The sequence below is a fragment of the Dermatophagoides farinae genome, chromosome 8 (genome assembly GCF_024713945.1).
Source record: "Dermatophagoides farinae isolate YC_2012a chromosome 8, ASM2471394v1, whole genome shotgun sequence".
Classification (NCBI taxonomy): domain Eukaryota; kingdom Metazoa; phylum Arthropoda; class Arachnida; order Sarcoptiformes; family Pyroglyphidae; genus Dermatophagoides; species Dermatophagoides farinae.
The window spans coordinates 353230-379177 of record NC_134684.1 but is presented as its reverse complement, the minus strand read 5'-3'; the positions used below and the strand labels follow the sequence as shown (position 1 = coordinate 379177).

Sequence of the window (25948 nt, the reverse complement as noted above, 5' to 3'; positions counted from 1 at the left end):
CCGATTCTGTAAGTATCAATAATAATGGACAATTTATGTAAATTACACACACACACACACACACACATATTGTTGACTAAATGCCAAGGCGTCATTATTGGGAAACTGAAAAATCAAAAGCAAAGCAAAGAAAAAAAAACGCTACACCAAAATGTTATTGAGAGAGTGGAAAAAAATTCAAACCTAAAACATTCAGTGCGCAAATTCGAGGCCAATAGAATACGCCTTGAAGATTTGTCGTCTAATTTTGCTTTCTATTCGAATCGACGATATATGAAACCAGAAAAAAAGGCAAATTCGTTATCAGCATTTCTCGATTTTTTTCCGATTTGATTAGATTCGCTCATGGCATTTTCACTCGTCGCTTCTCAAGTTCTTGTCAATTATTTTTTTTTGTTAGAGTCCATTGATTGGCACACACACACACACCAAACTTAATCGAATCAAACAAAAATATTTGACGGAACCAGAAAACGACAACGACAGATATATCTATTTCAAAATCGTGGTGATCGATGAATGAGAGCTTGGAATGTTTTTTCGATTTTGTTTATGTTAAATTCCGCTTGTGATCAACAGAACTTTAAATTATTCAACTCCATTCTTCTGTTGTTTTTGCCAAAAAAAAATCTCGCCATGAAACCATGAAAAATCAGCCTAATATCGTGGATAACTGCAACGCCCAAAATAAAAAATTATAAATTATTATCATTGCCAAGGTAGAGAGAAGAATGATGATGATGATGATGATGGTACCAACCAACAACAACAACGAAAACGATCACTGATGAGTCATCATTATCATTTTTTTTAATCAGCCATGGTTTTTACCTAACATTCTTCATTATTCGCTATATTTTGATCAGGTGTACATGTGTCCCGTTTTGCTTATTAGAGACGAATCGAATTCGTCGTCATTGTCGGTCACCAAGTGTGTGTGTGTGTATTCATATGACAACAACAACAACAACAATGACAATGACATTACCGGAATAATTTTCGAATAAATGAAAAAAACCTAGAATATCAATTTGTCATTGTGTCAACATCAAACGGTATCATGTTTTGGCATTATTCCATTTGAGAAATATTTCATATGTTTAAATTCAAATATTTCAATTCTCGTTTCCATTATGTTTGTGAATACAGGATTTGATTCAAAAATGTCAAAACTTGACGAATCGAATGAACCAGCATCGAATTGTTATTGTGGCAAATATCTATTCACGATAATCAAACTGCCTTGGATAAAATGTAAAACATTTTATAGAAAAATCGTGAATCGAAATACAACTAAATCGAAAGCTAACGATAAACGAAAACATTCATTGTTGATAAATCAAATGATTATCGATAATAATAATCAAAATATTGATAATTTATCATCGAAAACGATAATATTTACCATGAATAATAATAACAATGGTGGTTACAATGATGATACAAATTGTGAAAATTTATTACTTATAAAATGTCCAAATTGTCATAGAAAATCAGTGATAGAATCAATGATGACTAATAATCGATATTCATCATTGTGGCAATTGTCCACTACAAATGATCGAATGAAACAAATTGTATCGTCGTCATCGAAAAGTGCAATGAATTTATTCACCTGTGGTGCTGGCAATAATTTTCGATCACAGCCAAATACACCGGCATGTATGCCGGAAGAAAATCCCAGAGGAAAATTGCAGACAAAAACACCATCACCATCCAATTATTGTCGTGTGGCCACATGTGAGAAGCTACATATTCATGATATAACACCAAAGTGCCTGGAAACATTTGCACCATCCTCGACGTGTTCATCATGTCAATATTGTGATCGTAAACATATTGGACCAAATCATGATCAATTATTGATGGTTAAACAATTAGTTAAAGAGCTTCCATTATCACCGACGACAATAATACCTGTGACAGACACAGTAATCGTGGACGGTCAAACCATAGAAAATCAAAAACCAGAAATAACAACAGGGTTAACCAGTAGTCTATTGATGCAATGGCCATTGCCTGAATATCGGCCACAAAATTCTCCAGATCATCTATATAGAAGATTTGAATTCTAAGTTCCAGTTCCACGTAATCAGAATATAAATGTAAAATAAATCATCATTGTTGTAATAAAATGAATAATTTTTCTATCAAAAAAAAAAAAAAAAAAATTCTCAGATTCATTCTTTTATCCATGACATTCCATCAAATCAATTACCGTATATAAAAGGCCGTGAATATTTCAAAAGATTATTTCATTGTCCGGAATCATTATTTTCGATGAAATGCAAATTCTTTGCATGCCTTTGTTGTTGCTGCTACTGCTGCCGCTTCATTCATTTTTCCAAATAGAGAAAAAAAAGAATATTCTTCCTCCTTTAATAGGAAAAGCGAAGAATGGAATTTTTCCACTAAAAAAAATTCATAAAGCGAGTGATAATATTTTAATTGGATAGATAGATGAATGTATGGTATGCATGAATGTCTACCCGAAATAAACACCGGAAACCCAGACACACGCACACACACACATTTGAATCATTCTAACTGATGTAAACATCGCAATGATGCACAAAAAAAACACTTGAGATTCCTGAAAAAATGAATGGCCTTGCATCATCATCCAAATCCACTCTACGACAACAACAACAACAACAACCACAAAACTGAGAATCGAGAATTGAAATCTTGATGTGTGTGTTGGTTGGTTGGTTGGTTGGTTTCTATCTAAATATAGAAATTGGATTATTTTACCAAAAAAAAAATATTTGCTTCTGGGTCTTCTGTGTTATGTTTGATTTTTTGTTTGGTTGGCGTCTCTTTATCCGAGCAATAATCAATTGAAAACGTTAAAATACACAAACGAACACACTTGAGAATAGGAAAAAAATGATAAGCCGATTCTTTTCTATTTTTTTCTTCATATCGAGAAGCAGGTCGTCCATATTGTATTACTACCCGATTGAATGAATGAATTATCCGATTCCGGTTTGCTCATTAAAACGGATATTTTTTTATTTTGTTTGTTCGTTTTGGTTTAAGAGGATTTTCATCATCATTTCATTCGGTTGCCTTCACAAACTTTGAACAAATAATATTGGGTGTTTGTGTTTGTGGAAAAAAAACTATAAATAGAAAATGACGATTTCTTCTTTTTTGTTTTTGTTTATCTACAGAAATAACAAAAGGATCAGAATTTTCATTTATGTCAACAGCAACAAAAAAAAAATCATTGCCAAAAAAACTTGATGATTCTCGAAATTCGAAATTTGTCCACAAGTATAAAAAAAAATACGTGTGTTCGATTTTCGATTGTAAAATAGTGACATCTAGTGACTGAAATTGTCATCTATTATGGCAAAATTTTTTTTTCATCATTAAAATCATTCATTCATGAATTGATTTGATTGATTCATATCAAAACAACGATCATTGTTTTTTCAAACAATAAAAGGTTTAATGATTAAACAAAACAAAAAAAAATCTAAAAGTTAAAAGTTCTTGTGTGTGTTGCAGGGAAAAAAAATGTCAAAGGTTAATTAGAAATTTTTTGGTTAAATCAAAAAGAGTGGTGTTTCATTTTCAATTTTTTCATAATCAAAACAAAAACAAAAACAAAAATGAGAACAAGAACGAATATTCATTGCATAGCCAATTCTTTTAATTGTTATTGTCAAAAAAAAAATGCAATCAACCAAAGAATAACGATAAATATGACATTTTTGGCGCAAAATACCAGAACCTGATACAAAATATCAGATTTGAGAAACAATAGCCCTCCCATTCAGCCAGACCAATCGAACCATACACACACAAACACACATTTGAAATTGGTGAAACATTCAAACCCTATAGTTATTTTTTTTCCCATTGTTTTCGATGGAAGCCAACCAACCAGAATATACATATGAATATTCTTTATATATTTTTGCAATCATCATCATCATCATCATCATCCATATGTGGACGTATATATTTCATGAGTCGATGATTATTATAATGATTATTATTCGGATGATGATGATGATGATAACTTTTTTTTTAATATTTTACTCGATGAATACTACAAGTCTAGATGGATGGATAATAATAATAATAATAATGAACAACAACAACAACAACGTTTGACCATTAATAAGAGTTTGTTTTTGGCGTTTTTTTGTGATTACAATAAAAAAAAAATCTTTGTGTGTGTGTAATGATTGTTGTGTCGTGTATGTACAGAGTGTGGTCAGTTAGTCAGCCAAAATGTGAATACACACATAGAATAATGGTCCCATTTCCGAGATAAAATAATGGTTTTGATTTTTTTTCCGTCTCTCTCTCTCACTTTCTTATTGTCATCGTGAAACATTTTTTTGTATAATAAGAACAGTTGTTGTTGTTGTTGTTGTCAAGTCGATTTTTTTTTTTTTTTGAGAATGACAAACGATAGAATCTACAGAATATGCAGCATGAGATTTTTTTAACTTTTGCAAAATCAGTGCTTTTCATTTTTTTGGTTTTGTTGGATTATTTTTGTTGTTGTTGTTGTTGTTGTTCAATGGATCAAACAAAGTGTTTAAACAAATCAGCAGGAAATAATGATAAAATACCTGTATATCTTCATGGCAAAGAAAGAAAAGGAAAAAAAGGTTGCAATGGTAACCATTGTTGTTGTTATTTCATTAACACAAAATAATCATCCTATATGACCAAACACACACACACACACACAAAAGTGGAATCCTAAAATGTTAATCATTTCTGTTTTTTTTACAGGCTCTAAAAACACGACAACAATTCTAATTGTCGTTATTTAGAAAATAGTTTTTTTGGGTTAATTCACCAGAAATAAAAAAAAATACCTTCATCTCATTCTATGCTTGTATTGCTTTATAACGGAAGCCAAGTCTAAATTGTACAAAAAAAATATGCGCATTATCATTTGGTCAATGTAATGGTCATCGTGATGATGAATAATAATAATAAAAAAAATGGAATAGAATTCGAAAGCGGATAACCTTTAGAGACCATATACAAATGAAAATGACGAACCACAGACACAAACGCACGCACACACACACACACACCGAAACACACCCATAGGAACGAATGACAGTAAAAATTATATATTGACTTTTTAGCCAGTTAAGTTGAGAAGATGAAATTCTAAATCAATTCTAATACGAGAGAGAGAGAGAGAGAGTGAGAGAAGCATTTAAAATCGACATACAACGGACCACTGACTGTAAAATGAATAAAATCCAAAATGGGATTTATTGTCCACAAAATGACCACTTTTGGAACCACTTTTGTGCTCATTTGATATTTCAATTTCTGAACCATTGAAACAACTAGTGAAAAAAAAATTCAGGCTCATCATCATCATCATAGTCGTCGTCGTCGCCGTCCATTTTATGATTGGCATTCAATCGTGTTAAACACACAGAATAATTTCAATTCTGAATTCATTTTTTTCGTGTATTATTTTTTGAAATTGCCATCCTCATCAACGATTGTTCAATATGAAAATTTTTAAAAATTCCTTACATTTTCCAATAAAAAAATCGTTGACCAGATCAAAATCAATAATGAATAATGACAACCATTATGGAAAACATTGTCGTACGTCGCTACAATCACAAATGAGAACGAACAGAATATCAACAATTGATAAACAAATACAATTTATAGCGCTGTCTGTATTGTTTTGCGGTAGTTGGCTATTATGGCCATGGCCATCATCATCAACATCAACCTCCATATTATCATCATTTATATCGAAATCATGCATACAAGTCCAAGCATATCCAATCAAACCATCTCCATCGCCATCATCATCGTTGTCGTCCTTATCATCAATGTATGGTTGCAATATTACCGTATATCCAGAAAATAATGGTTGTCATCCATTGCAAGCTACTTGTGATCCAGAATCACAGCTATGCATTTGTTCAAATTTATTGGATGACGATAAAATCTATGGTGATGACCATGATAACGATAATAATAACAACGACAACGAAAGTAAAAAACAAAGACATTATCAACATAAACGTATTGATATCTATCAATGTCTGCCACGAAAAAAACTTGGACAAAAATGTCAACATAGTGCACAATGTTATTCAATGATTACTGGTTCCGGTTGTTATCGGCAACAACAACAAAAACGGAAACAATCACTTAATGTGGATGATGACCAATGGCATTGTTCATGTGCATTTGGATATAAAGGTATGTGTGATAATGAATGAAAAAAAAATTGCAAGAAAAATAACGGAAATCGAAATCTACGATTATTGATGACAGTTGATCAACAGAAACAAGAATGTATTAATGAATGGAATATTCAAGAACCGGATCATGAACAATGTGATCAAATGGATGGTGGTTACCTGTGGATACCTATATTACGAAAATGTGTGGCAACCGATCGTCGTATCCATTATTCAATGCGTGTTGGACGTGCTGGTGGTGGACGTGGTGGTGGTGGTGGTGGCAGTGTTGGACGATCCACTGGTTCAAGATCTTGGTTTAGTAATCGACGTAATGGAATCGTTGATTATCGTTCAAATATTTCAACCATTTTAATGGTATCAATGTTGTCGTTGTTGTTGATATTGATGTAGGATTTTTCAAAAAAAAAAACAAAACAAAAATTCTTAGACGATAAACATAACATCTCATTGTAAATAAATAACTTTTTCCTTCTCACTCGTTAGAATATTCTTGCAAAAAAAAAAATTTGCCTCTCTCATTCTCAATTTTCGCCTTAACGAACAATTCACGTTACGCCACGCACGATTTAAACACACACACGAAAACACACGAATCAATTTAAAGACAAAATTGTTTGATTTTTACTTTTTTTCTCTATTTGGAAATTTAAAATTTTGTTCATTAAAATGTGTTAAAATCAAATTAATGTTTTTGTTTCTTTTTCGGGAAATTGCCATTCTCTTGAACATCATTATATGGCTGTTTACCTTCATAATATGCTCGTTGTGTATGTTTTTCATCGATTGGTATATAAACAGGGATGCGAATCGGAACCGGATACGCAATTCGAATGACACGTATTTCAGGCACACGTTTCACGACTGGTACAAGAATTTTGTTCTCAGAGACTTTTTCATCATCGTCGGTTTCGCAAACAAAATTCGAATCATTCAGATGAATGTTGTTGTCATCGGATTGAATCGATACAATCATCACTAATGCAAAAAGTGACCAAAGAATAAATTTTCGAAAATTTACAAAATTGTCTGACATTTTTCCAACAGATTTTGTTGTTGTTGTCTTTGAACAAGTTTGTTTGGTTGTGTGGTTTTTCATCGTCAGACAGAAAAAAAATCATTTCTAAAATTGATAAACCTTGAGCAATATGAGGTAATTTTTCCCAATAATTATCACTGATAAATAACTCTAGTTTGATTATTCATGTTTCACGTAAAAGTATGACATTTTTTTTCATGCACAACTGGATAATAAAATGTCATGGTAAAAAGAGAAACAAAAATAACCTATTCAGGTAAACTATACACCAGACTAATACAGTCCATTCATGAAGAAAAAATTTTTGATTTGTCGAGTTCCACCAAAAACCCATAATTATTGGACAAACAATCAACCGATCAGGATTCATCATCATCATCATCAGAGGGGAAAATATATGGAAGTTTTTTATTTCAAAATAATGAAAAATGGCAGTTTTGTTTTTAATACTTTTTTACATTACACACACACACAAATGTAAATTATAGACAATCAAGCTTTTTTTCGATAATCAGAATCATCATATTGATTTGAATTGAAACGATAACGACCGCTAGGAAATTGTTCACCAAAACCTAATTGACCAAATCGTCGTCCATAGTTACCGCGAATCATATCGCCACCGTGATATTCATGATCATAATGGTCATTTTGGCCATATCGTCGTGATCTACTAGGTTCATATGGTTTTTTCATCGATATATACACAGGAACTTTGACCGGAACTTCAACAGGATATTTTTCATATCTATAAACGGGTACATTTTTATATACAGGATACGTTTCATAAACGGTACGGTGTTTTTTCTTCGGTAAACATTTTTCACGTAATGTTCGGCGATGATTATTGTATAGGATACCGTTTACAATATCCAACAGAATGATGATTGTAAATATCAAAATAGTAATCGTCGGTAGCTTCATTGTGAAAAAAATTTGATTCAAATTCAAAATGCAAGAAATGTTTGTTCTCAAACATATTGTTGGACACCATTTATATATTGATGCAATTTAATTCTCACACATTTTGGATTAGTGGATGAATAAGCAAAAGTGGGCAAGTTATTGCACACGCACACTATCAATCGAACCGTGACATTCATATCGATAAAGTGTTTTCCCCAACAACAAGTTCATGCCTTAGTTGAATAAACTAAGAAACGCAACTATCTTTTTCCGATTGTAATTTTTTTTTCTCTAAATGACATTTTACAACAATTATAATGACAATTACCTTGATTGGGGAAAATCCGAAACAAATTCGATTACTTCACCAAAGACACTGTTGAATCTTGGAAAATGTGCTAGTTCAAAATTCCCAAAAAATGGGAAACAAAATAAAACACTTATTCATCAGTTTGTTACTCATTTTTGCTATTTCATAAAATTTAATTGACGTTTTAAATCTAGAATCGATCAATTAATCAAACCATTGAAACAACACTAACACACACACACACACGTGTTATAATCAATCAATCAATTAACGTTGATGATGATGAAGATGATGAACTTCAGTGATTACTGGAAATAGAAATTTTTGATTGAATGATTACACATCATTATCAATTGCAACAACAACAAAGAAAAAAAATAGATAAACAAAAAAACGCCACTTAAACACTGGTTTTTTGGATTATCAATTGATATCTGCTATGGTGATGCGATATACATTTTTTTTTACTTTGAGTAGCAGCAACAGTAGATGAAGTAGACATAAAAAAAATCAATCAATCATTAATAATTGGGCAAGCAAATGTGTGTGACATATATTCTTGACATATTATATTGGTGGAATTCAATTTTAGGTTTTGATTTCGTTGAAAATGTCCAGCAGCAGTTCATCATCAGTGACCATAAGCGAAGAACCAATGTTTGATCCAAATGCATTTGGTATGGCAACATTATTGGGTGGCCTATTCATACTAGGAATTGCATCCGATATGATGATTGATTCCGCAACCGATACATTAGCATGGTCATTAGGATATTTTGGGCTAACATTAATTATCTGTTCATTCATTTCATTCACATATTCATTTATTTATTGTTTTCGTGTTTCAACGAATGAATTAAGGCCATTAGTGGTAAATAGAACTGAACAACATCAACATCGACATTTTCATCATCAATATTATGGCTCATCAATCATCGATGATGGCACGAAAACAGCTGATTCAAACATTAAGAATCAAAAATCAGACCATCACATCATTATGGCATGAAAACATACCACCATCTCTACTTAACGAACCAAAAAACCAAATTGTAAATAAAATTTTTAATTTCTTGAAAATTAAATAAATTTTTGTTTTTTCAATAATTTCAATTCATTGGGAAAAAAATTTTCGCTATGATGAATAAATGATCAATTATCAAGCGCTTCGTTTATAAATTCGTACAGAAGTTATATTTCCAACTATGCAAGTCTATGGTGTAAATGAAATTTTTTTTTTTGAATTTAATTTATTATTTTAAATAGATAAACAAAACGTACCGTTTTCAAATGATTTTCACTGAATTCTCGAATAATCTTCACCTCTTTGTCACCTTTTTGTGTTTGTACCATTTTATTATCACCATCCATTTCGACGATAGTTTTTACGGTTTTTCCATCCATTCGTGCTTCATCAAATTCTTCACCAATTTTGAAACGAATTTCAGTCGTTTTCAATGTGGTAATAGTTTTGATCACCCAATAGTCTCCATCGCGAATAACTTCGATAGTTGGTTTAGAAGTTTTGGCCAGATTACGTAAAATGAATCCAACACCTGCATCAAGTTTCAATAATGAGAAATTTTGGAATTTGAACGGACAACAAAGTCAAACTTACCGAGTTCTTTGAGAAATTCATCAAAATTTTCACTCGATTCCAATTGATATTTACCCTCGAATTGAACCATATTTGATTTGAAAATTCGATTTATTATAGAATGAATGGAAAATGAAATAAAAAGCTTCAACACACACCGGGTAAAATGATTTTTTTGTTAGCTCGATTTATAGAACTTTTTTTTGCAACGATAAATGCTAGATTTTTGATGAATGATGGTGAATGTGAATGGTCAAAGTGAAAAGAAGAAAGAAAAAACTTGCCAATGAACGTGACAAATAAACGAACGATGAAAAAGTGGCGAAAACCGGGTCAAAGCAAGAAATCTCTTAGCTGTGTGTATAACAAAGACGATGAGCAACGAGAGAAAGAGAGTTATCGCGCTAGTTTTTTATGGATAATCAATGCTATCATCATCAACAGAAATCAGAAATTCGATTTAATGACGAAAAACTAACAATGAGTATCAAGAGTAACATACCATTCGCTGCAAGCAAAAACCGAAAAACTGGTTTTTCTTCTTGTTTATGTAAAAAAAGTAGTTTGTCACAATGGCACCAAGAGTTTGTAAGATGATTTTTTTTCTTCAAATTTCACAAATTAACAAAATTCTATTTCCTTTATGGATAAATATATACACAAAAAAGAGACTGACCGTTTACATATAATTGTTTGCTCGAAATTCGTCCATCACATTCGCGAATTGATCACTAAACAATGTGATGTGATGATGTTCGAAAATCGAATATTCTGTGCTATCGATTGTGATGGACAATAAAATCAATTTATTGGATTGTTTCAAATTTTTTCAATTTAGAACAGTTGGGTTTTTTTGCATAACCCAAAAATACTGGATTACAAAATTAATTAGAAAAAAAATTCAAATTTAAATTAGGCATATAACATTGATTGATCGAAACAAAGATATTCCACAAATGATGGTAATTCATCAATGTTATCAAGATGGAAAAAAATCTGGTGTTAATCTTCCAAAGTAACATTGCGAAATAGATAAGACATTGATTCATTATTATGAATACGACGAATTGCTTCCGATATTAAAATGGATATATCCACAGTTTTGATTTTAGCACATTGTAATTTTTGAACTTCATGCGGTACGGTATTTGTAACGACAACTTCGTTGATTGGTGATTCTTCAATCAAACGCGGTGCATCCTGGCTCAATAGACCATGTGTGGCTAATACATAGATTTTATAGGCGCCACGATCTTTAAGAACCTCGGCTGCTGCTACAAATGCGGCAACATCATCGATAAGATCATCAACAATAATAGCGATCCGTCCCATAACATCACCAACAACGGTCATTGGTGGTTTGTTCTTTTCCGCTAAACTAGGTATAATGTCCAATCGAACATCAATAATACGACTTTCAAGCGATGATGATGATGCTGCTGGCGATGTACTTAGATTATTATGCGGTGGTGGTGATGAACGACCATCAATTTGATCGGAATCCGAAACTTTTTGTTCACCATGAATAACAGCAATACCAAGACGTAAACGTTCAGCATAAGAAGTTGCTTTTTTTGTCAAACCAGGATCTTTGGCCACGATAACTGCATTACGATAATCCGGTATTGATTCCTGGATATATTGCAATAAAAATGGTGATGCACGCAGATTATCGACTGGAATGTCGAAGAAACCTTGGACCTTTTTCGAGAAAAAAAGTGGATGACATGATTTTAGACATTGAACAATTGACAAACCTCTTTTTGATGTAAATCCATTGTGATTATATGTGTAAAGCCGGATTTACAAAACAATTTGGCCATCAATTTAGCAGCGATACAGCCACGTTTACGCATTTTGGACTGTTTCGAATATGGCATATAAGGGAAAACACCGACGATATTTTTAGCTGATGATGTTTTACATGCATACGCTAGGATCAATGATTCCATTACGACATTATTAACATCTTTTGCACCAGTTTGAACGATATAAACATCACGACCACGAACTGAATCACCAATTTCAGCTACCGTTTCACGATTAGATGAATGATAAATTGAACATGCACCTAATCGCACGCCTAAACGTTCAGCAATTAATTTCGCAAATTCTTTATGAGAATTTCCCGTCAATATAACCATATCGGCATTAATTCCAGCCATAATTAAGAATTTTTGTTCTTTTGTTTGAATAAAATGGCTACTACAAAAGATGAATAAAATCAAATGTTGTGTTGATTTTTACACATTTTTTATTATTAAAAAAAACAGAAATAAAAATTTCGAGTTATAATTCAAGTCACCGGGGAGAGATCGAATGTGAAACATATGATTTTCATTTTCCCAAAATAATCTTCGACAATTCAATATTCAGTTGTTAGATGTCGCTAAGTCCAAATGTATTTACATTTTTTTTTATTAGCCAAAGATTAAATTGGTATTTTGATTATCAAAATCAAAATCAAAAAAAAAAAGAAAAAAAAGAAAGAAAAAGACAAAACTATTTATGATATTGAATTTCTAATTTGTTTTTTCAATAAAGGTATTCCATTCTTTTCAAGTTGTTTAATGATAAGATTACGGATTGTTGGTCTTGCTGAACCCGGTTGTTGCTGTTGTTCTTTCACTTGTTTATGATCATTTATCATCAAAATACTACTTGATTTCGATTTAGCCATTTTTCGATGATGGTTTGATGATGATTGTGAAATCATAATTGTCATCGATGTTGATTGCTGCTGAAATTGAGAATCACAACTATAACAATGCGGATCTTCTAATCTTGACCATTCCAGTAATGCACATGACTCGATTAATGGTGATTTTAATAATAGATCAAAAACATCGGCCACAGCAACCATGTATTCTTGTTTATGCGAAATCAATGATTCAATTGCAGCCAATAGTTCAACCTGTAAGATCATATTTTTATTTGGATTAACAAGTTTCATGAATTCTTGTAAGATTGGCAGAGCGAATCGTTTAAATCTTGCAACATTCACATGGGATGGACAAGGATTTTGATGCCAGCAAATAGTCATTTGTAGATAACGTTTAAACATGAATGAAAACATTTGATAAAAAAATATCAATCGCGATGATTGTTGTCGATATTTTTGCCATTTTTGTTGTAAACTATGGACGATACATTTAATATTTTCATCATCGATTATTTCATCAAGCAATTGATTGCAAACGGATTCATATTGCTTAGCTTCAGCCAATGATACAAAAAACATTCCATGATTTTTGACAAGATACTTATCAATGTCTAATTCTAAATCTGAATTATTATCGGGTGAATCAGATTTCGAATTCTTTGATGACTTATTCGAACGATTCATTTGCTCATGTGCAAATCGAATTCGTTCCGATTGTTTTTGTTGTTTGTATGCTTTATTTAGAATATTCACTTGAATTCTTGATGATGTGATTGTGTCATAATTATCTAGATAGAAAACTATTGTTATCAACTAATGTTATTAACTTGATGATTCGAATGACTTACCATAAAAATTTTCAAAACGATGTTCATCATTATTTAAATCCATATTCACTGATTTTAATGGTTGCAATTTTGGCCGTTGTTGTTTCGATACCATCGAATGACCGGATGTTGTGTGTGGACAGATATTTTCATTATTGGAATGTGTCGTTAATCGATTTTTATGCATCATCATTTGATGATCATCATCATCGTGAATAAATGGTAATGATTTTCGTGATATAAATTTTTTTATAAATTTTTTCCCCGATAATGTAAGCGATGTGGATCGTTGTCGTTTATTTTTCATTTTTTGTAATGAAGGTATTGACTTGAAGCCAGAAGAATCATCATCATTACCGATCATTCTATCAGATCCATTATTCATTGAAGAAATTGGCCTTGGTGTTATGCGGAATTCAGGTTTGTCCTTAAAAAGAAAATATTTGTCAATTATTCAAGTTCATCATCTAAATCATCTGCATTCAATTTACCAGGGTTAAATTTGTCATAATGACATATACGATTGTTGACAACATATAAAATGTCTCCAGAAACAAAACAACCAATGGAAAGAAATTTTTTCCCTCTAATATTACGAATTTATATAAATATGCGCTTTATACGTTTTTTTATTGTCATCCGAATCTCTCTAATCATCATCATCATCATCTTTTGTCATTGTGTTTGTGATTTCATTTGATTTTTATACATCTATCTATCTATTACATACCAGTAATCAGTAAATCAATAAAAAAAATGGTCGACTATAAGGTATCCAATCATCATCATCATCATCATCATCATCTTGTCTCATGCTTAATTTTTTTTACCAAAAACTTGCCGATGACGTTAAAGAATAATATAAAGTAATTTCTTTGATGGAATTTTTTCGCCGTGATTAACAATAAAAAAAAATGTGGCACTTGTGCTCATTCAATTTATTCATTGAATGTGTGTGTGTGTGTGGATTGGACAGAAAAAAAAGTTTAATGATGATGTTGGTTTGGCTGTTGATGGTCTCCAAGCAGCAGTAGCAGCAACATCTGTCTCATCAAATGAAAAAACAAATGAAATCACAAAAAAAAATTTGCACATCACACACCAGAAAAATTTCATAAAAAACGAACAAATTCAATTCCGTTCGAAATAATCGACTTGGACCATTTGTCGACACTAATCTTAGGCGTACTTTGCCATTCTCATTCATATCTGAGACAATCATCAATATCAATCTATAGATATATCTAACGAGGAATATGACATGATTTTCGATTGTCTCTTTGCAAAGAGATTATAAAAAAAAACATCACCAGAGAAAATGAGAGCAACTTTTCTTGTGTGAAAAAAAACTGACGGTGCAACACACACACATACACAAATAATATAATTTAGTAGTATTATATTATTTTGTTTATTGTGAATAAAATCATCTTTTTTTATCCAAGAAAAATAAGATGTTCATGTTTATTATCAACAAAATTGAAATTTATCACAGAGAAAATCGTGTGAAAGCCGATAATATTTACGTGTGATGATGCCTTTGCTCGATCATCGATTCATTGAATCGTTCGAAATTGTTGTTTTATATCCTGAATGAATAGAAAGAAAATCTCCATTATTCAACTATGTCAAAATTAATTCTATTATCGATTACTTTGATGGTCATTTATGGATCATTTATTGTTACTGTTGCTCAATTGAATGTTGACCAAGAAGAAGCACGAAGACTTTGTAAATCAATGTATCGTATTGAAGCCGATGTTGAAGGTACATTCTTTTTGAATTATCATTGTCAATTACAATGTAATTTTACTGGCCGTACCCGAATACAAGAAGTGAATTCTGGACAATCTTGTCGACCTGATTCAATGGAAGCCGATAGAATTGATTATAGATGTCAATCAGGTCGATGTTTACCACGACAAGTTCCATCGCAACATCAAGGACCGCCAACATCACCAATTGTTGTGCCGGTTCCAAGTCGTCAAATTGGCCATCTGACCATTCTTTCAACAAAAGCTGAATTGACCACACCAGAATTGGATACATACCTAATGATATGTGTCCTGAATAATGTTGCCGAACCAATTCATCATTTACCATTAGAAGATCATTATTGGCTAAATCGTTGTCATAGTTGTTCAAGTGATTTGGTACGTGAAACACGTACACCACGTTACATTTCACCATGTCCAATGTCTGAACGTTATCCAATAAATCAGAATTCACGAATTATTTTCGAAATTTGGACACATAATTCGACACAAACACAGCGAACACCGAATGGAAAACCAGGACAATTCATTGGTGGTGCACATCTTCGTCTTAAAGAATTAATTGATCGTCGTAATCTTGGTCGGCCATATTCAATGCACATAAGTGATGGTATAACCACCGGTACAATCACCACTGAGATCGATTGGTCTTAATTTGAATCGTTTTTTATTAGCATTCATTTATTATTATTTTTATAGAGATTATAAATCGAAATAAAAATAGAAACATTTCATACATTTTTTTGTGTTCACTTCATTCGAAATTATTATTATTTACAACACGTGATCCAAATGATGACATTAGATTGGCCGATAATTCGCGTTGATTTTGTCGTTCTCGTAGATAACGTGATAACATTGGCATTCTATTTGATTCAAACAACGGAAATCTTGGAACACGTAAAGCAGAATGAATTCTAGGTATTCTAGAATGGAAATTGTTGGAAAATTGAATATTATTCACCGACCAATGTGGCTGTTCGCCAACATTACGACCAACTAGTTGACCAAATGAATTGGCAATTAGGATTAAAGCAAAAATCTGTTTAAAAAAAATTAAATAAAGTTAGATCATTTAAAAACGAAAGAACGAAAAACCATACCAACAATTTGAGGAACATTGTGGTCAAGATTTAAAAAAAATTCGAAAAATATGAATTTTTGAATAACGAGATTGACTTTCACTTGAGATGCTGAATCTATTGCTGAATCACAAGAAAAAATTTTTTCGCTTTTATATCAACGAAAAAAAAAACAAATTTATCTGGATTGAGGCGATTGGCCAGCCAAAAATCGAATCAAAAAATGAAGAAGGGTTATTAATTGGTCATCTTCATACACTTTCTCTTTCTCTCTCTCTTTCGTATTCTGCATGAATAATGAGGTTGTTTGGTTTGATGATCACACGATTGAAAAAACCAGTATTTGGCTATTTATTTATTTACTAAAAAAAATTCATTTAGATAATGTTTATTTGATGAAAAAAAAATTTCAATTAGAGAGATGTAAACATTTTTCCATCGAGAAAAATGTTTACAACCTTGTGATTAAAATGAGTGAATGACATTTTCACAAACGGAAAAAACACATAATGATTCCATAGAAATTCTTTTTTTTTTATTCACCAACAGGTGTTTGTTGTTGTTGATAATGTGCGCTTGTGGTTAGATTGATTTCCGAACGATTGTCTATGTAGAGGGTGATGGTTTAAACACAATAATTCAACAGACAGTAATAAAACATCGAATTGTTTCACTTTCGACTCTCTCTGCGCGTATGTGTGTGTGTGATAGAATCGACGATTAAAGAGATCGTTGCCCTTTTTTTCTCTGGACTATAGCCTTTCATCATATATGAAAATGAAAATTTCGAATTTTATTGAGCTGAATATTAACATATTGAACTTTTTATTTACATAAAGATGTGCCAAAAAAAACTAATCCAAATTCATGATGACGAGGATGATTCGATTACATTCATAGGAATTATATGTAAAACATTATGAACATTTTTAAATCTTTCAAACCATCGTCCTAAACGATGTTCTTGTGATATAGCCACTATTAGATATTGACCACTTGTGGTAAATTCCATTGAATTGATGAATCCATCCACTTTATAATCAAATAAACGTTCGAAACCTTTGAATTCAGGTTTAATTTTCCAAAATATTATACGACCATCATGTGAACCTTATGAATAGAGGCGTAAAAACATTAAATAAAATGGACAACGGGCATAGCTAATACATACCTGATGCGAAAAGATCGGTATTCCTTAACGATGCTAACGATGTAATCCAATGATTTGGTTCATGTGTTTGTGATATAGTTTGCAAAGGTTTCTTTTTAAATATAGCCCATAATGATATTGATCCATCGTCGGAAGCCGAAATAAAATGCGATTCATCAATAAATCGAACACAATCAATCGTGGCCATACCACCGGTAAGAAAAATAAGATTGGATTCTTCCGGAATTTTCCACAGTCGAATAGTACCATCACGGCCACCCGAAGTAATACAACGATCACGCACAAATGAATCAATGGCCGTAATGGAATCATGATGACCAAATAAACTTTCCACATAACCCATTTCATCTAGATTCCATACTTTTATCATTCTATCTTCAGAACAACTGAATAACTGATGAAATGATCGGCGAAATGCAAGACCTGTAATTGATCCACGATGTCCACGAAATGTATGAATGTGAATCATAGTTTCAGGATTCCAAATATGAATCACTTTATTTTTACATCCTGAAGCTAAAAATTTAAAATCCGTTGACAGAGCCAATGATTGTATGCTTGCTGTATGACCTTTGTTATACGTTTCAGGATTGGCACGATGATTTCCGTAGATCGTATGTAAACGTTTACCATTGTTAAGATTCCATTTGACAATATTACAATCTTTGGATGCAGAAAATACAAAACGACCATCATTACTGACAACCACTGCTGTGATAGCTTTTTTGTGGCCATTTTTCATTACAATCAATTTGGATAAATCATCAATTGGACCATATCGATGAGCTACAGTTCGATGAAGTTTACCCAATTTTTCTAAAACCGATTCTTTCAAATGTGATGATATAAGATTTGATCGATCGTCCAAGTCACCATCATCTTCATCGTCATCTTTTCTACTATCAAACATTTCTGACTGTTCCAAATGAGAAAGATATTTTTTGGCCAATCGTATCTTTTTCTCCTGTGCTGTTTCATTTTCATCTTCGGACAATTCGATTCGTTCATCATTTTTTCGTTTCTTTCTTCGACCACCACTGCCATCATTATCATCTAGCGAATCATTCTCACTGACAATATCATCTTCATCGTCTTCGAGGTCGTCACTAAGAATTTCTTCATCTAGATCAGCAGGTTGAACTTTTTTATTGGATGATTTAAATTTCTTTTCACTTGTAGTAGTGTGGCCATTTTTGACACGTGTCTATGAAAATAAAATAAAAATATAAAATAAATGAAAACAATGACAGAAAAAATACCTTATTTTTCAATGATTTTGCTTTGTTACGAATGAAAAAAGGCATTGTTTTTTCAATCAGGTCTAGTCTAGAATTCTTAAAATTGAATTCAAAAAAAAATTGAAACACACACGTGCAAATTACACTATTAGCGTGTTTACAGCCAACTATTTACACACACACACACACACACACATCAGGATCAAATAAAGAAACATTTTGTTCAAATAGTATTAAATCAGAAAAGTTTTTTTTTATTGAATTTTTCTTATTGTAAGTCTTGATAAAAAACAATTGTGTATAGATGATTGGACAAAAATGAAAAAAGGAAAACCCATGTATTAGGGAAATTGAGAAAAAGTCCACCACCCAAATATATCAATGATACGAAATGTAAAAGTTAAAAATGAAAGAAGTGGAAAATTGAACGAAAATCGAAATTATAACTCTGATTCGTGATTATCATAGTCAATGGTATCCTCTTGATTCAAAGTTTCCATCATACGATTATATGATTTGTCAAATTCTTCACGTACTTTGTCGACCAATTTAAAATTCGAATCTTCAATTGATTCACGATGATTTGTATGATTCAATTGCTTGGATATTTCTTTCATTTCATCAATATAGATGATATGTGGTGAATTTTTAGCATTAGTAGATGGATGAGCTCTTTTTGCCCTTGATGATCGATCTAATGTTGCTGAATTGCTATTAGCAGCTGACGATTCATACATTTTTGGATCGGAATTTTCAGAAATCACATTGATGATGCAAGAATCTTCATGACTAACAAATGGAAAATTTTCTGTATCCAATGGTTTGAAACTAGTGGCGCTTACATTTTTTTTGTCATGAATTTTGCTATTATCATGAAGATTCAAACATTTGGAAGATGTTGATGGCATACGTAAAAGTGGATGCCACAAACGTCGATAGCTGTAACGATTTTTAGAGCCAATTGAACCGAATGTTTCAAGTCGATGTTTGGTCTGTCGTTCACGTTGAATGGAATTTTGTTCCACTAATGCATCATCATTAGTATTTGTCATTGCTTTCAAATCATTAGTGATTGACAAAATTTTGTCCATAAGCGCTTCCAAAACGATTAATCTTTGATCTGTTGATCGCATAAATTCGAAAGCTAAATAATAGAAGAAAATACGCATCAGAAATCAAATGCACTCAGTAAACTGACCTTTTCGTGTGATGAAAACAAGAAAAATGAATAAAACCAAAAAAATTGATAAGAAAATACCGATAATCCACATCTCATTCATTGTTTTTTTGATCAAAAAAATTTGGATAACTTCAAAACGAAAATGCCTGATGAAATACAGTGAATAAAGGAAGTAGCCACTAACAATCGATTGTATCGAGTATCGTATTGTATGTGTGTGTTCAAAAAATCTTTTTTGCTCGTTTATTCTCATTCTGAATTTTTAATTCAACAAAAATAATGTAACTTTACAAATGTGATCAAAGTGTTAGTATTGATTAATGATTAATAAATTAAAAACACACAAAGTGAGTATGTTATCTTCAATATTTCAGTGGATGTTTGTGAATGAATTTGTTTGTTTTGTTTTTAGTGTTATTGAAACGAATTAGAATACAAAAAAAATCATCGTAATCGTTCATATCCAGAACGATTGTTGATACAACTACAAACGTACATGATTCCCATTAATAAGAAAAACATCATTGTTAGATTAACAATCAATAGAAGAATATTCACGCTAATCATGGCTGTCAATTCAGAATGAACACCACATGAGTGTTTCCAATCTTGTGGTGGTCGAAATGGCTCAATTAAAATTAGAAAATCATCTAGTGGACACATAAGATCGTCTGCATCGAATTCATCATGATCGCAACCGGGAATATCTAATCGATGAGGTCGTAACTCGTAATTTGATTCAAGTAGATCGGCTGTTTCATTCAGATACCATAATTGAACATAGTATTGTGAAGAATTCTCTCGGCTTTGATGTAATTCAAACATTAATGTTCCAAGATATGGTACAAGTTCATGATTCCATACATTCAATGTTTGTAACAAAGCAACTAATTTGGTATCGTGTGTTGAATACAGATTCAAACGATAATCTCGATCTAAATCGGTAGCTGGTTCAAGTACTGAACGTCGCGACTTGAATATATCACCAATTCGATGTAATAGCTCACCAGCACGAACCTGTTTGATAAAATCATCATCAAACATTGAACGATATTTAGCCATTTCGAATTGTCGTAATTGTCTTTTGATTTCTTCTTCTGATTCTTGTGTCCATTGAGAAAGTTCTTCACTACGATTACCAGATTCTGGTTGCCATTTGTACCAATAATAAGCATTTTCGTGCATAATATTCATATTTTCATGTACATTTGAAACCTGTTCAATCGTATGAAGATGGCTTGAGAGGATTTTTTCCAATTGATCTAACATTTGACGATGTCGTTGTAATAAACGTCTATTTCGGCGAGAATCTAACAATCGTTCTTTTGTTTCATCCGCTTCTGGACATGGTTTATTCACTCGAAGTAATGTATCGTCATCAGCCGGTATGAATGTTTCGATGGGTGTCGGTTGCCATAATTTAGCTAACGGTTCAGTATATGGACTAATATCCCAACGTGCAAGACTAGAATTGGGTGGATAAGCTCCTGAAGAATAAATACGAATGTGGTCATTAACCGAGTCAATCAATCAAATAAAACGTGAAAACAACAAACCTGCCATAATCAATTGAGCAGTTTCGATACATCGATCCAATGCCGAGCTTCGAATAGATACTTCTTGAGTGGAAAATCTCATACCAAGATAATCACTATAAAAATCACGTAATAGCTGTCCAAGTCGATAAGCTTTTGCTTTTCCTTGTTTGGTCAGTTGGCCAAAACCTTGTGGCCAATATTTTCTTTGTTCATAATATGGCTCAGGTGGTTCAACCCAAACTGGTGTTCGATCACCATGACGAAACACTATTTGTACATGACGAAGTATTGTTGGATCATCGAATGTCCAACTTCTGGGTGATGGCGAGGATGTCTGTGCTTCAACAAAAAATAGTTGTCCATTATTATCGATGATGATTGTCAATATTACTATAAACAATAACCATAGTAGTAGATTACGCGAATAGTAAGCCATGTAAAAAATTCTTTATTCAACTTTCACTTTGTTTCACTCAAACAATCTTAAGATTGAATCGATCAATGTTCATCAAGCAATCATTTGTTAGATGATGATGATCATAATGTTTTTTTTTCTTAACACAACGTAGCACATGCACACTGTATTGTGACCAATCAATATGACGATATGATCAATCACTTCACTATTGAACTTAACTCATCATTATTGTTATCGCACTTCTGGGTAAATTGATGATAAGTTTTTCTTGATATATGCTGAAGTATCATCATCAGTTTTAGTCTTCTGCTGATGGTATAACAAATCAAATCAAATCCTTCTAATCTAAAACATATGATAGGGTAAGTGAGTTTTGTTTCTTTTTATGATCAATTAATTATCCATAGATATCAAATTTTCCAAAAAAAAAAATCGAATTTATAAATTGAATCGATTGAATTTTCGCGACACTAGATGGCCTTATTATCGATGATGTTTGATGCTCAACTTGATTTGCAAATCATACTCTTCAGTAGTTTACCATGCTGCTTCCGTGTGTGGTTGTAAAAGTAGTGGCCTATTTTCATAATGTTGAGTTTAGAAGGTGGTCAGGATTTTATACTTGTGTGGTGTGTATATGTATGTTGTGATTTTTTCGTTTATTAAGGATTTCTTTGGTTTTCTTTTTTTTTTACTTTTCTGGTTATCGAATTTTATTATTTGTGTATTGTCATTTGTCCTCCACGTGCATTATTATTGTTTTACATAATTTATTCATTTAATTATAATATAATATAATAATATATCGTCTGGAACATCGAATGATCAATCCAAAAATCCAGTATCGACTTAATGAATTCTACAAGTACAAATACTCATCATCATCAGTAATAATCTGAGAAAATTGATTTGTTGATTCTGATCAACCATCAATAACGGTGACGACAACGAATACAGAAATGGACCATTTCGATTCATCATCGATAACAACAATAACGACGACGACGACCACCACCAATCCATATAATAATGACACAGACTATAGACATATGACGACGACTAATAATTCGTTAATTGATTCATCAAAAAATCCATCGAATGATTCAAATAATGAAATGGATACGAAAGCCATGTCATCGAATAATAAAAATGTTGACCATGCCACCACCACTGTAACAGCAACAGCTATAGATTCATATAAACATTCGAATCATCATCAATACACTAATGTTGTTGGTGATCACAATGTTGATGATCGGGAAACCGAATTATCATCACGTCCATCGAATCAAACCACAAGACGAAGTCGTAGCCGGAGTCGTAGTAATAACCGATATGGTCGTATAGATTCACGAAGTAATGATCATCGAAGACATCATCGTCATCATCATAGATCATCCACTTCCTATAGATTTCGCAGTCGACGTTCAGATTCGGATGATGATGATGAAGATGATGATTCTGAAGACGATAATGGTAATGATGGTGGTGGTGGTGGTGGCAATAATATTGATTATGATGGACGTGATAAAGATAGCGATGATGATGAAGATCAGACGAATTCGAGTCAAGAATCCGATGATGATGATGATGATTCCGATGATGATAGTGATCATCGTCATCGTAGATATAGAGGTCATCATCGATCATCGACAACAACGAGACATCCAACATCAACGGTGATGGACCCTATGTCTAATAATATGAACAATCGTAATCGTCATCATCAATCGTCGTGGAATAATAATAGAAACAACCATGGTAGTGGTGGTAATGTCGGATCATGGACATCATCTAATCATCACCATCATAGAAATCGTCAACATAACAGTACTAATAATAATAATAATCGTAATAGATATCAAAATCGTCATCGATCTTCGAATGGTCGTAACAATCATCATCATTCGCATTCACATCAATCACATGGATCTTCTTATACTCAGCAACAACAACAATCTCAATATCATCATACGAATAGTTCAGGGCCATCACAATTGACGGCAGCAACAAATACAACGACCTCTTCCGTTAGCGGTAGCGATAATATCTATCAACAACAGCATCAGCAGCCGCAACAACCGCAAACATTATCATCAAACGTATTGACCCAAAATCCATTACAATCTAATTATTTCGCTGTAGCAGCTGCTGCTGCCGCTATTGCTGAGCCATATAATCCAGAAGATGCCATTTTTAATCAATCACAATTAATGTTCGATTATTCGATTTTTTTATTTATATTTCATTTTTCTAACTCAATTTTTTTTCGTTTTTTTTCTAAATTTAGGAATTATCGATCAGCTAATTTGATGACTAATACTAATTCTATACAACAGCCATCGACACAGCAGCCGAATAAAATGAGACATCGACATTTGGTTAACGTATCATTAGTTGGCAATGATGATGATGATAATAGTAATCCTCCTTCGCAGATAATTAATTCTTCGATTGTTAATCATGATCATAATCATCAACAACAACAGCAAGATGGTAATGCTCACAATATTGAATTAACTCGAACTTCTGGTGGTGGATATGGAAACCAGTCTCAACAACAACAACAACCGCTGCAACATCAGCTGGAACATAACCACAAGAATCATCATCAAAATCGTCGTAATAATCAGAGAAATAATAATAATAGCCAGCAACGATTTAATGACAATATAACAAACAAAAAGAATCGATCATCTACATTGTTGATACAAAAAATACCACCACATCAGAATCGCATCGATTTGTTGAATGATCATTTCCAAAAATTTGGTTCAATTGTCAATATTAAAGTTGGCTGTGCTGCTATTATTACCGATGCAGGTGATGGTGAAAAGTTGGATCCTGAGTCGGCTTTAATCCAATATTCATCACCGTTCGAAGCGAATCGTGCATACCGTTCCACCGAACCAGTTTTAAATAATCGTTTCATCAAAGTCTTTTGGGCTCGTGACCGTGAACAACAACAACAACAACAACAACAATCTGATGGTTCAACCAACAACATTAATAATATGACGAGTAAACGAAAATTTTCCACCAATAATGATCAACAACAACAACCTCAAGCTCCTCAACAACAACAAGATCTTCGTGTTGAAATAACGAAAAATATGTTGAAAAAATTTAAACAAGGTCAACAACAACAGAATCAACAACAGGAACAGGCAGCGTCTTCACCACCGGCTAAAAAAGTAGTATTCAATGCGGCAGCTGTAGCTGCTGCACGTAAACGTCGAACATTGTTGATGCAAACATATCGTCAACAATCGGATGAATTGAATCGAAAATTGCGAGAATTACTATTAAATCAACGACATTTAATGACTAAATTGGAAGAGCTCAAACAACAACCGATAGATACTAGTAAACAACAACAAGGATTGAAAAAATTGATTGAAACCAATATGGAACGTATAAAAGAGATGCAACAAAAACAGCTACAATTACAGCAGATGATTAAAACAACGACATCAGCATCGGAAAATCCATTAACAAATTCGGCAACGAATCGTGTGTATAATAAAAATGATGGAAAAAAACGAAAAACGGGACCATCTATAGATGATGTTCCCGTTGTTGATTCAACGGCAGATATTGAAAATAATGTTGATGCTGCTGATGAAAAGCCCAAAGTAGAATCAAATAGTAATGATAATAAACCACAAGATGATGATGATGATGATGATGATGAAGAAAATCTTATCGATGAAGAATTGACTGATGATGACGACGATGACCACGAAGTAGATGAAGAAACTGATGATGACGACGTTGACGATGATGATGAAGGATGAAAAAAAACGAGCCGAATTCTATCTTTTTTAAATTCATTTCAAAAAATCTGTTTTTTTTTTTTTTTGTTCCATTTTGTTCTATATATACTCTGTCTCTCTGAAACATGATTTTGAAAATATAAAAATTAACTATTTCGACTTTGTGAAAAACCAACCACCCAACTTATTCAAAAAATTATAAATTTTT

The 25948-nt window shown here is 32.4% G+C and overlaps 12 protein-coding genes across 17 annotated transcripts; 5 read left to right on the top strand and 7 right to left on the bottom strand.

The window, feature by feature from the left end:
• The first annotated feature begins 353 nt into the window (after positions 1 to 353).
• LOC124495390 (uncharacterized) lies at positions 354 to 2176 on the top strand. The gene is made up of 2 exons (XM_047058760.2): positions 354 to 1055; positions 1150 to 2176. The coding sequence occupies exon 2, from the start codon at positions 1164 to 1166 to the stop codon at positions 2073 to 2075; it is 912 nt and encodes a 303-aa protein (XP_046914716.1). The 5' UTR covers positions 354 to 1055; positions 1150 to 1163; the 3' UTR covers positions 2076 to 2176.
• A 3034-nt stretch (positions 2177 to 5210) lies between these two features.
• On the top strand, positions 5211 to 6889 carry LOC124495427 (uncharacterized). The gene is made up of 2 exons (XM_047058804.2): positions 5211 to 6219; positions 6295 to 6889. Exons 1-2 carry the CDS (start codon positions 5508 to 5510, stop codon positions 6612 to 6614), a joined length of 1032 nt encoding a protein of 343 aa, XP_046914760.2. The 5' UTR covers positions 5211 to 5507; the 3' UTR covers positions 6615 to 6889.
• A 2068-nt stretch (positions 6890 to 8957) lies between these two features.
• On the top strand, positions 8958 to 9485 carry LOC124495954 (uncharacterized). Its single transcript, XM_047059401.2, has one exon. The coding sequence runs from the start codon at positions 9087 to 9089 to the stop codon at positions 9483 to 9485; it is 399 nt and encodes a 132-aa protein (XP_046915357.2). The 5' UTR covers positions 8958 to 9086.
• Positions 9486 to 9526: 41 nt separating this feature from the next.
• On the bottom strand, positions 9527 to 10841 carry LOC124495953 (fatty acid-binding protein). Of its 2 annotated transcripts, XM_047059400.2 has the most exons (5): positions 10576 to 10762; positions 10358 to 10501; positions 10095 to 10291; positions 9758 to 10032; positions 9527 to 9689 (listed from the first exon to the last, which is right to left on the bottom strand). In XM_047059400.2, the coding sequence occupies exons 3-5, from the start codon at positions 10162 to 10164 to the stop codon at positions 9636 to 9638; spliced, it is 399 nt and encodes a 132-aa protein (XP_046915356.1). In that variant the 5' UTR covers positions 10165 to 10291; positions 10358 to 10501; positions 10576 to 10762; the 3' UTR covers positions 9527 to 9635. The 2 variants fall into 2 exon arrangements, with proteins under 2 accessions (XP_046915356.1, XP_075589386.1); XM_075733271.1 differs by having other exon boundaries at positions 10095 to 10501; positions 10576 to 10841.
• A 21-nt stretch (positions 10842 to 10862) lies between these two features.
• On the bottom strand, positions 10863 to 12400 carry LOC124495949 (phosphoribosyl pyrophosphate synthase-associated protein 2). The gene is made up of 2 exons (XM_047059397.2): positions 11831 to 12400; positions 10863 to 11774 (listed from the first exon to the last, which is right to left on the bottom strand). The coding sequence occupies exons 1-2, from the start codon at positions 12236 to 12238 to the stop codon at positions 11076 to 11078; spliced, it is 1107 nt and encodes a 368-aa protein (XP_046915353.2). The 5' UTR covers positions 12239 to 12400; the 3' UTR covers positions 10863 to 11075.
• Positions 12401 to 12459: 59 nt separating this feature from the next.
• On the bottom strand, positions 12460 to 14782 carry LOC124495948 (uncharacterized). 2 transcript variants are annotated; one of them, XM_047059396.2, is made up of 3 exons: positions 14054 to 14782; positions 13584 to 13989; positions 12460 to 13523 (listed from the first exon to the last, which is right to left on the bottom strand). In XM_047059396.2, the coding sequence occupies exons 1-3, from the start codon at positions 14096 to 14098 to the stop codon at positions 12580 to 12582; spliced, it is 1395 nt and encodes a 464-aa protein (XP_046915352.2). In that variant the 5' UTR covers positions 14099 to 14782; the 3' UTR covers positions 12460 to 12579. The 2 variants fall into 2 exon arrangements, with proteins under 2 accessions (XP_046915352.2, XP_075589385.1); XM_075733270.1 differs by having other exon boundaries at positions 12460 to 13535; positions 14054 to 14193.
• Positions 14783 to 15110: 328 nt separating this feature from the next.
• LOC124495955 (uncharacterized) lies at positions 15111 to 16543 on the bottom strand. Its single transcript, XM_047059402.2, has 2 exons — positions 16441 to 16543; positions 15111 to 16379 (listed from the first exon to the last, which is right to left on the bottom strand). The coding sequence occupies exons 1-2, from the start codon at positions 16456 to 16458 to the stop codon at positions 16092 to 16094; spliced, it is 306 nt and encodes a 101-aa protein (XP_046915358.2). The 5' UTR covers positions 16459 to 16543; the 3' UTR covers positions 15111 to 16091.
• On the top strand, positions 15188 to 16075 carry LOC124495951 (uncharacterized). Its single transcript, XM_047059399.2, has one exon. It carries the CDS (start codon positions 15188 to 15190, stop codon positions 15989 to 15991), a length of 804 nt encoding a protein of 267 aa, XP_046915355.2. The 3' UTR covers positions 15992 to 16075.
• Positions 16544 to 17002: 459 nt separating the features above from the next.
• On the bottom strand, positions 17003 to 18985 carry U3-55K (U3 small nuclear riboprotein factor 55K). Of its 2 annotated transcripts, XM_047059394.2 has the most exons (4): positions 18850 to 18985; positions 17591 to 18794; positions 17253 to 17529; positions 17003 to 17178 (listed from the first exon to the last, which is right to left on the bottom strand). In XM_047059394.2, exons 1-3 carry the CDS (start codon positions 18892 to 18894, stop codon positions 17285 to 17287), a joined length of 1494 nt encoding a protein of 497 aa, XP_046915350.2. In that variant the 5' UTR covers positions 18895 to 18985; the 3' UTR covers positions 17003 to 17178; positions 17253 to 17284. The 2 variants fall into 2 exon arrangements, with proteins under 2 accessions (XP_046915350.2, XP_046915349.2); XM_047059393.2 differs by lacking the exon at positions 17003 to 17178 and having other exon boundaries at positions 17188 to 17529.
• A 76-nt stretch (positions 18986 to 19061) lies between these two features.
• LOC124495950 (uncharacterized) lies at positions 19062 to 20261 on the bottom strand. Its single transcript, XM_047059398.2, has 2 exons — positions 20027 to 20261; positions 19062 to 19972 (listed from the first exon to the last, which is right to left on the bottom strand). The coding sequence occupies exons 1-2, from the start codon at positions 20259 to 20261 to the stop codon at positions 19269 to 19271; spliced, it is 939 nt and encodes a 312-aa protein (XP_046915354.2). The 3' UTR covers positions 19062 to 19268.
• Positions 20240 to 22049, bottom strand: LOC124495947 (lysosomal acid phosphatase). 2 transcript variants are annotated; one of them, XM_047059395.2, is made up of 2 exons: positions 21565 to 22049; positions 20240 to 21495 (listed from the first exon to the last, which is right to left on the bottom strand). In XM_047059395.2, the coding sequence occupies exons 1-2, from the start codon at positions 21980 to 21982 to the stop codon at positions 20453 to 20455; spliced, it is 1461 nt and encodes a 486-aa protein (XP_046915351.1). In that variant the 5' UTR covers positions 21983 to 22049; the 3' UTR covers positions 20240 to 20452. The 2 variants fall into 2 exon arrangements, with proteins under 2 accessions (XP_046915351.1, XP_075589376.1); XM_075733261.1 differs by having other exon boundaries at positions 20240 to 21473; positions 21561 to 21982.
• LOC124495945 (uncharacterized) lies at positions 20954 to 25911 on the top strand. 2 transcript variants are annotated; one of them, XM_075733257.1, is made up of 4 exons: positions 20954 to 22326; positions 22439 to 22593; positions 22807 to 24179; positions 24255 to 25911. In XM_075733257.1, the coding sequence occupies exons 3-4, from the start codon at positions 22924 to 22926 to the stop codon at positions 25759 to 25761; spliced, it is 2763 nt and encodes a 920-aa protein (XP_075589372.1). In that variant the 5' UTR covers positions 20954 to 22326; positions 22439 to 22593; positions 22807 to 22923; the 3' UTR covers positions 25762 to 25911. The 2 variants fall into 2 exon arrangements, with proteins under 2 accessions (XP_075589372.1, XP_046915347.2); XM_047059391.2 differs by lacking the exon at positions 22439 to 22593 and having other exon boundaries at positions 22280 to 22326.
• The last annotated feature ends 37 nt before the right edge of the window (positions 25912 to 25948 follow it).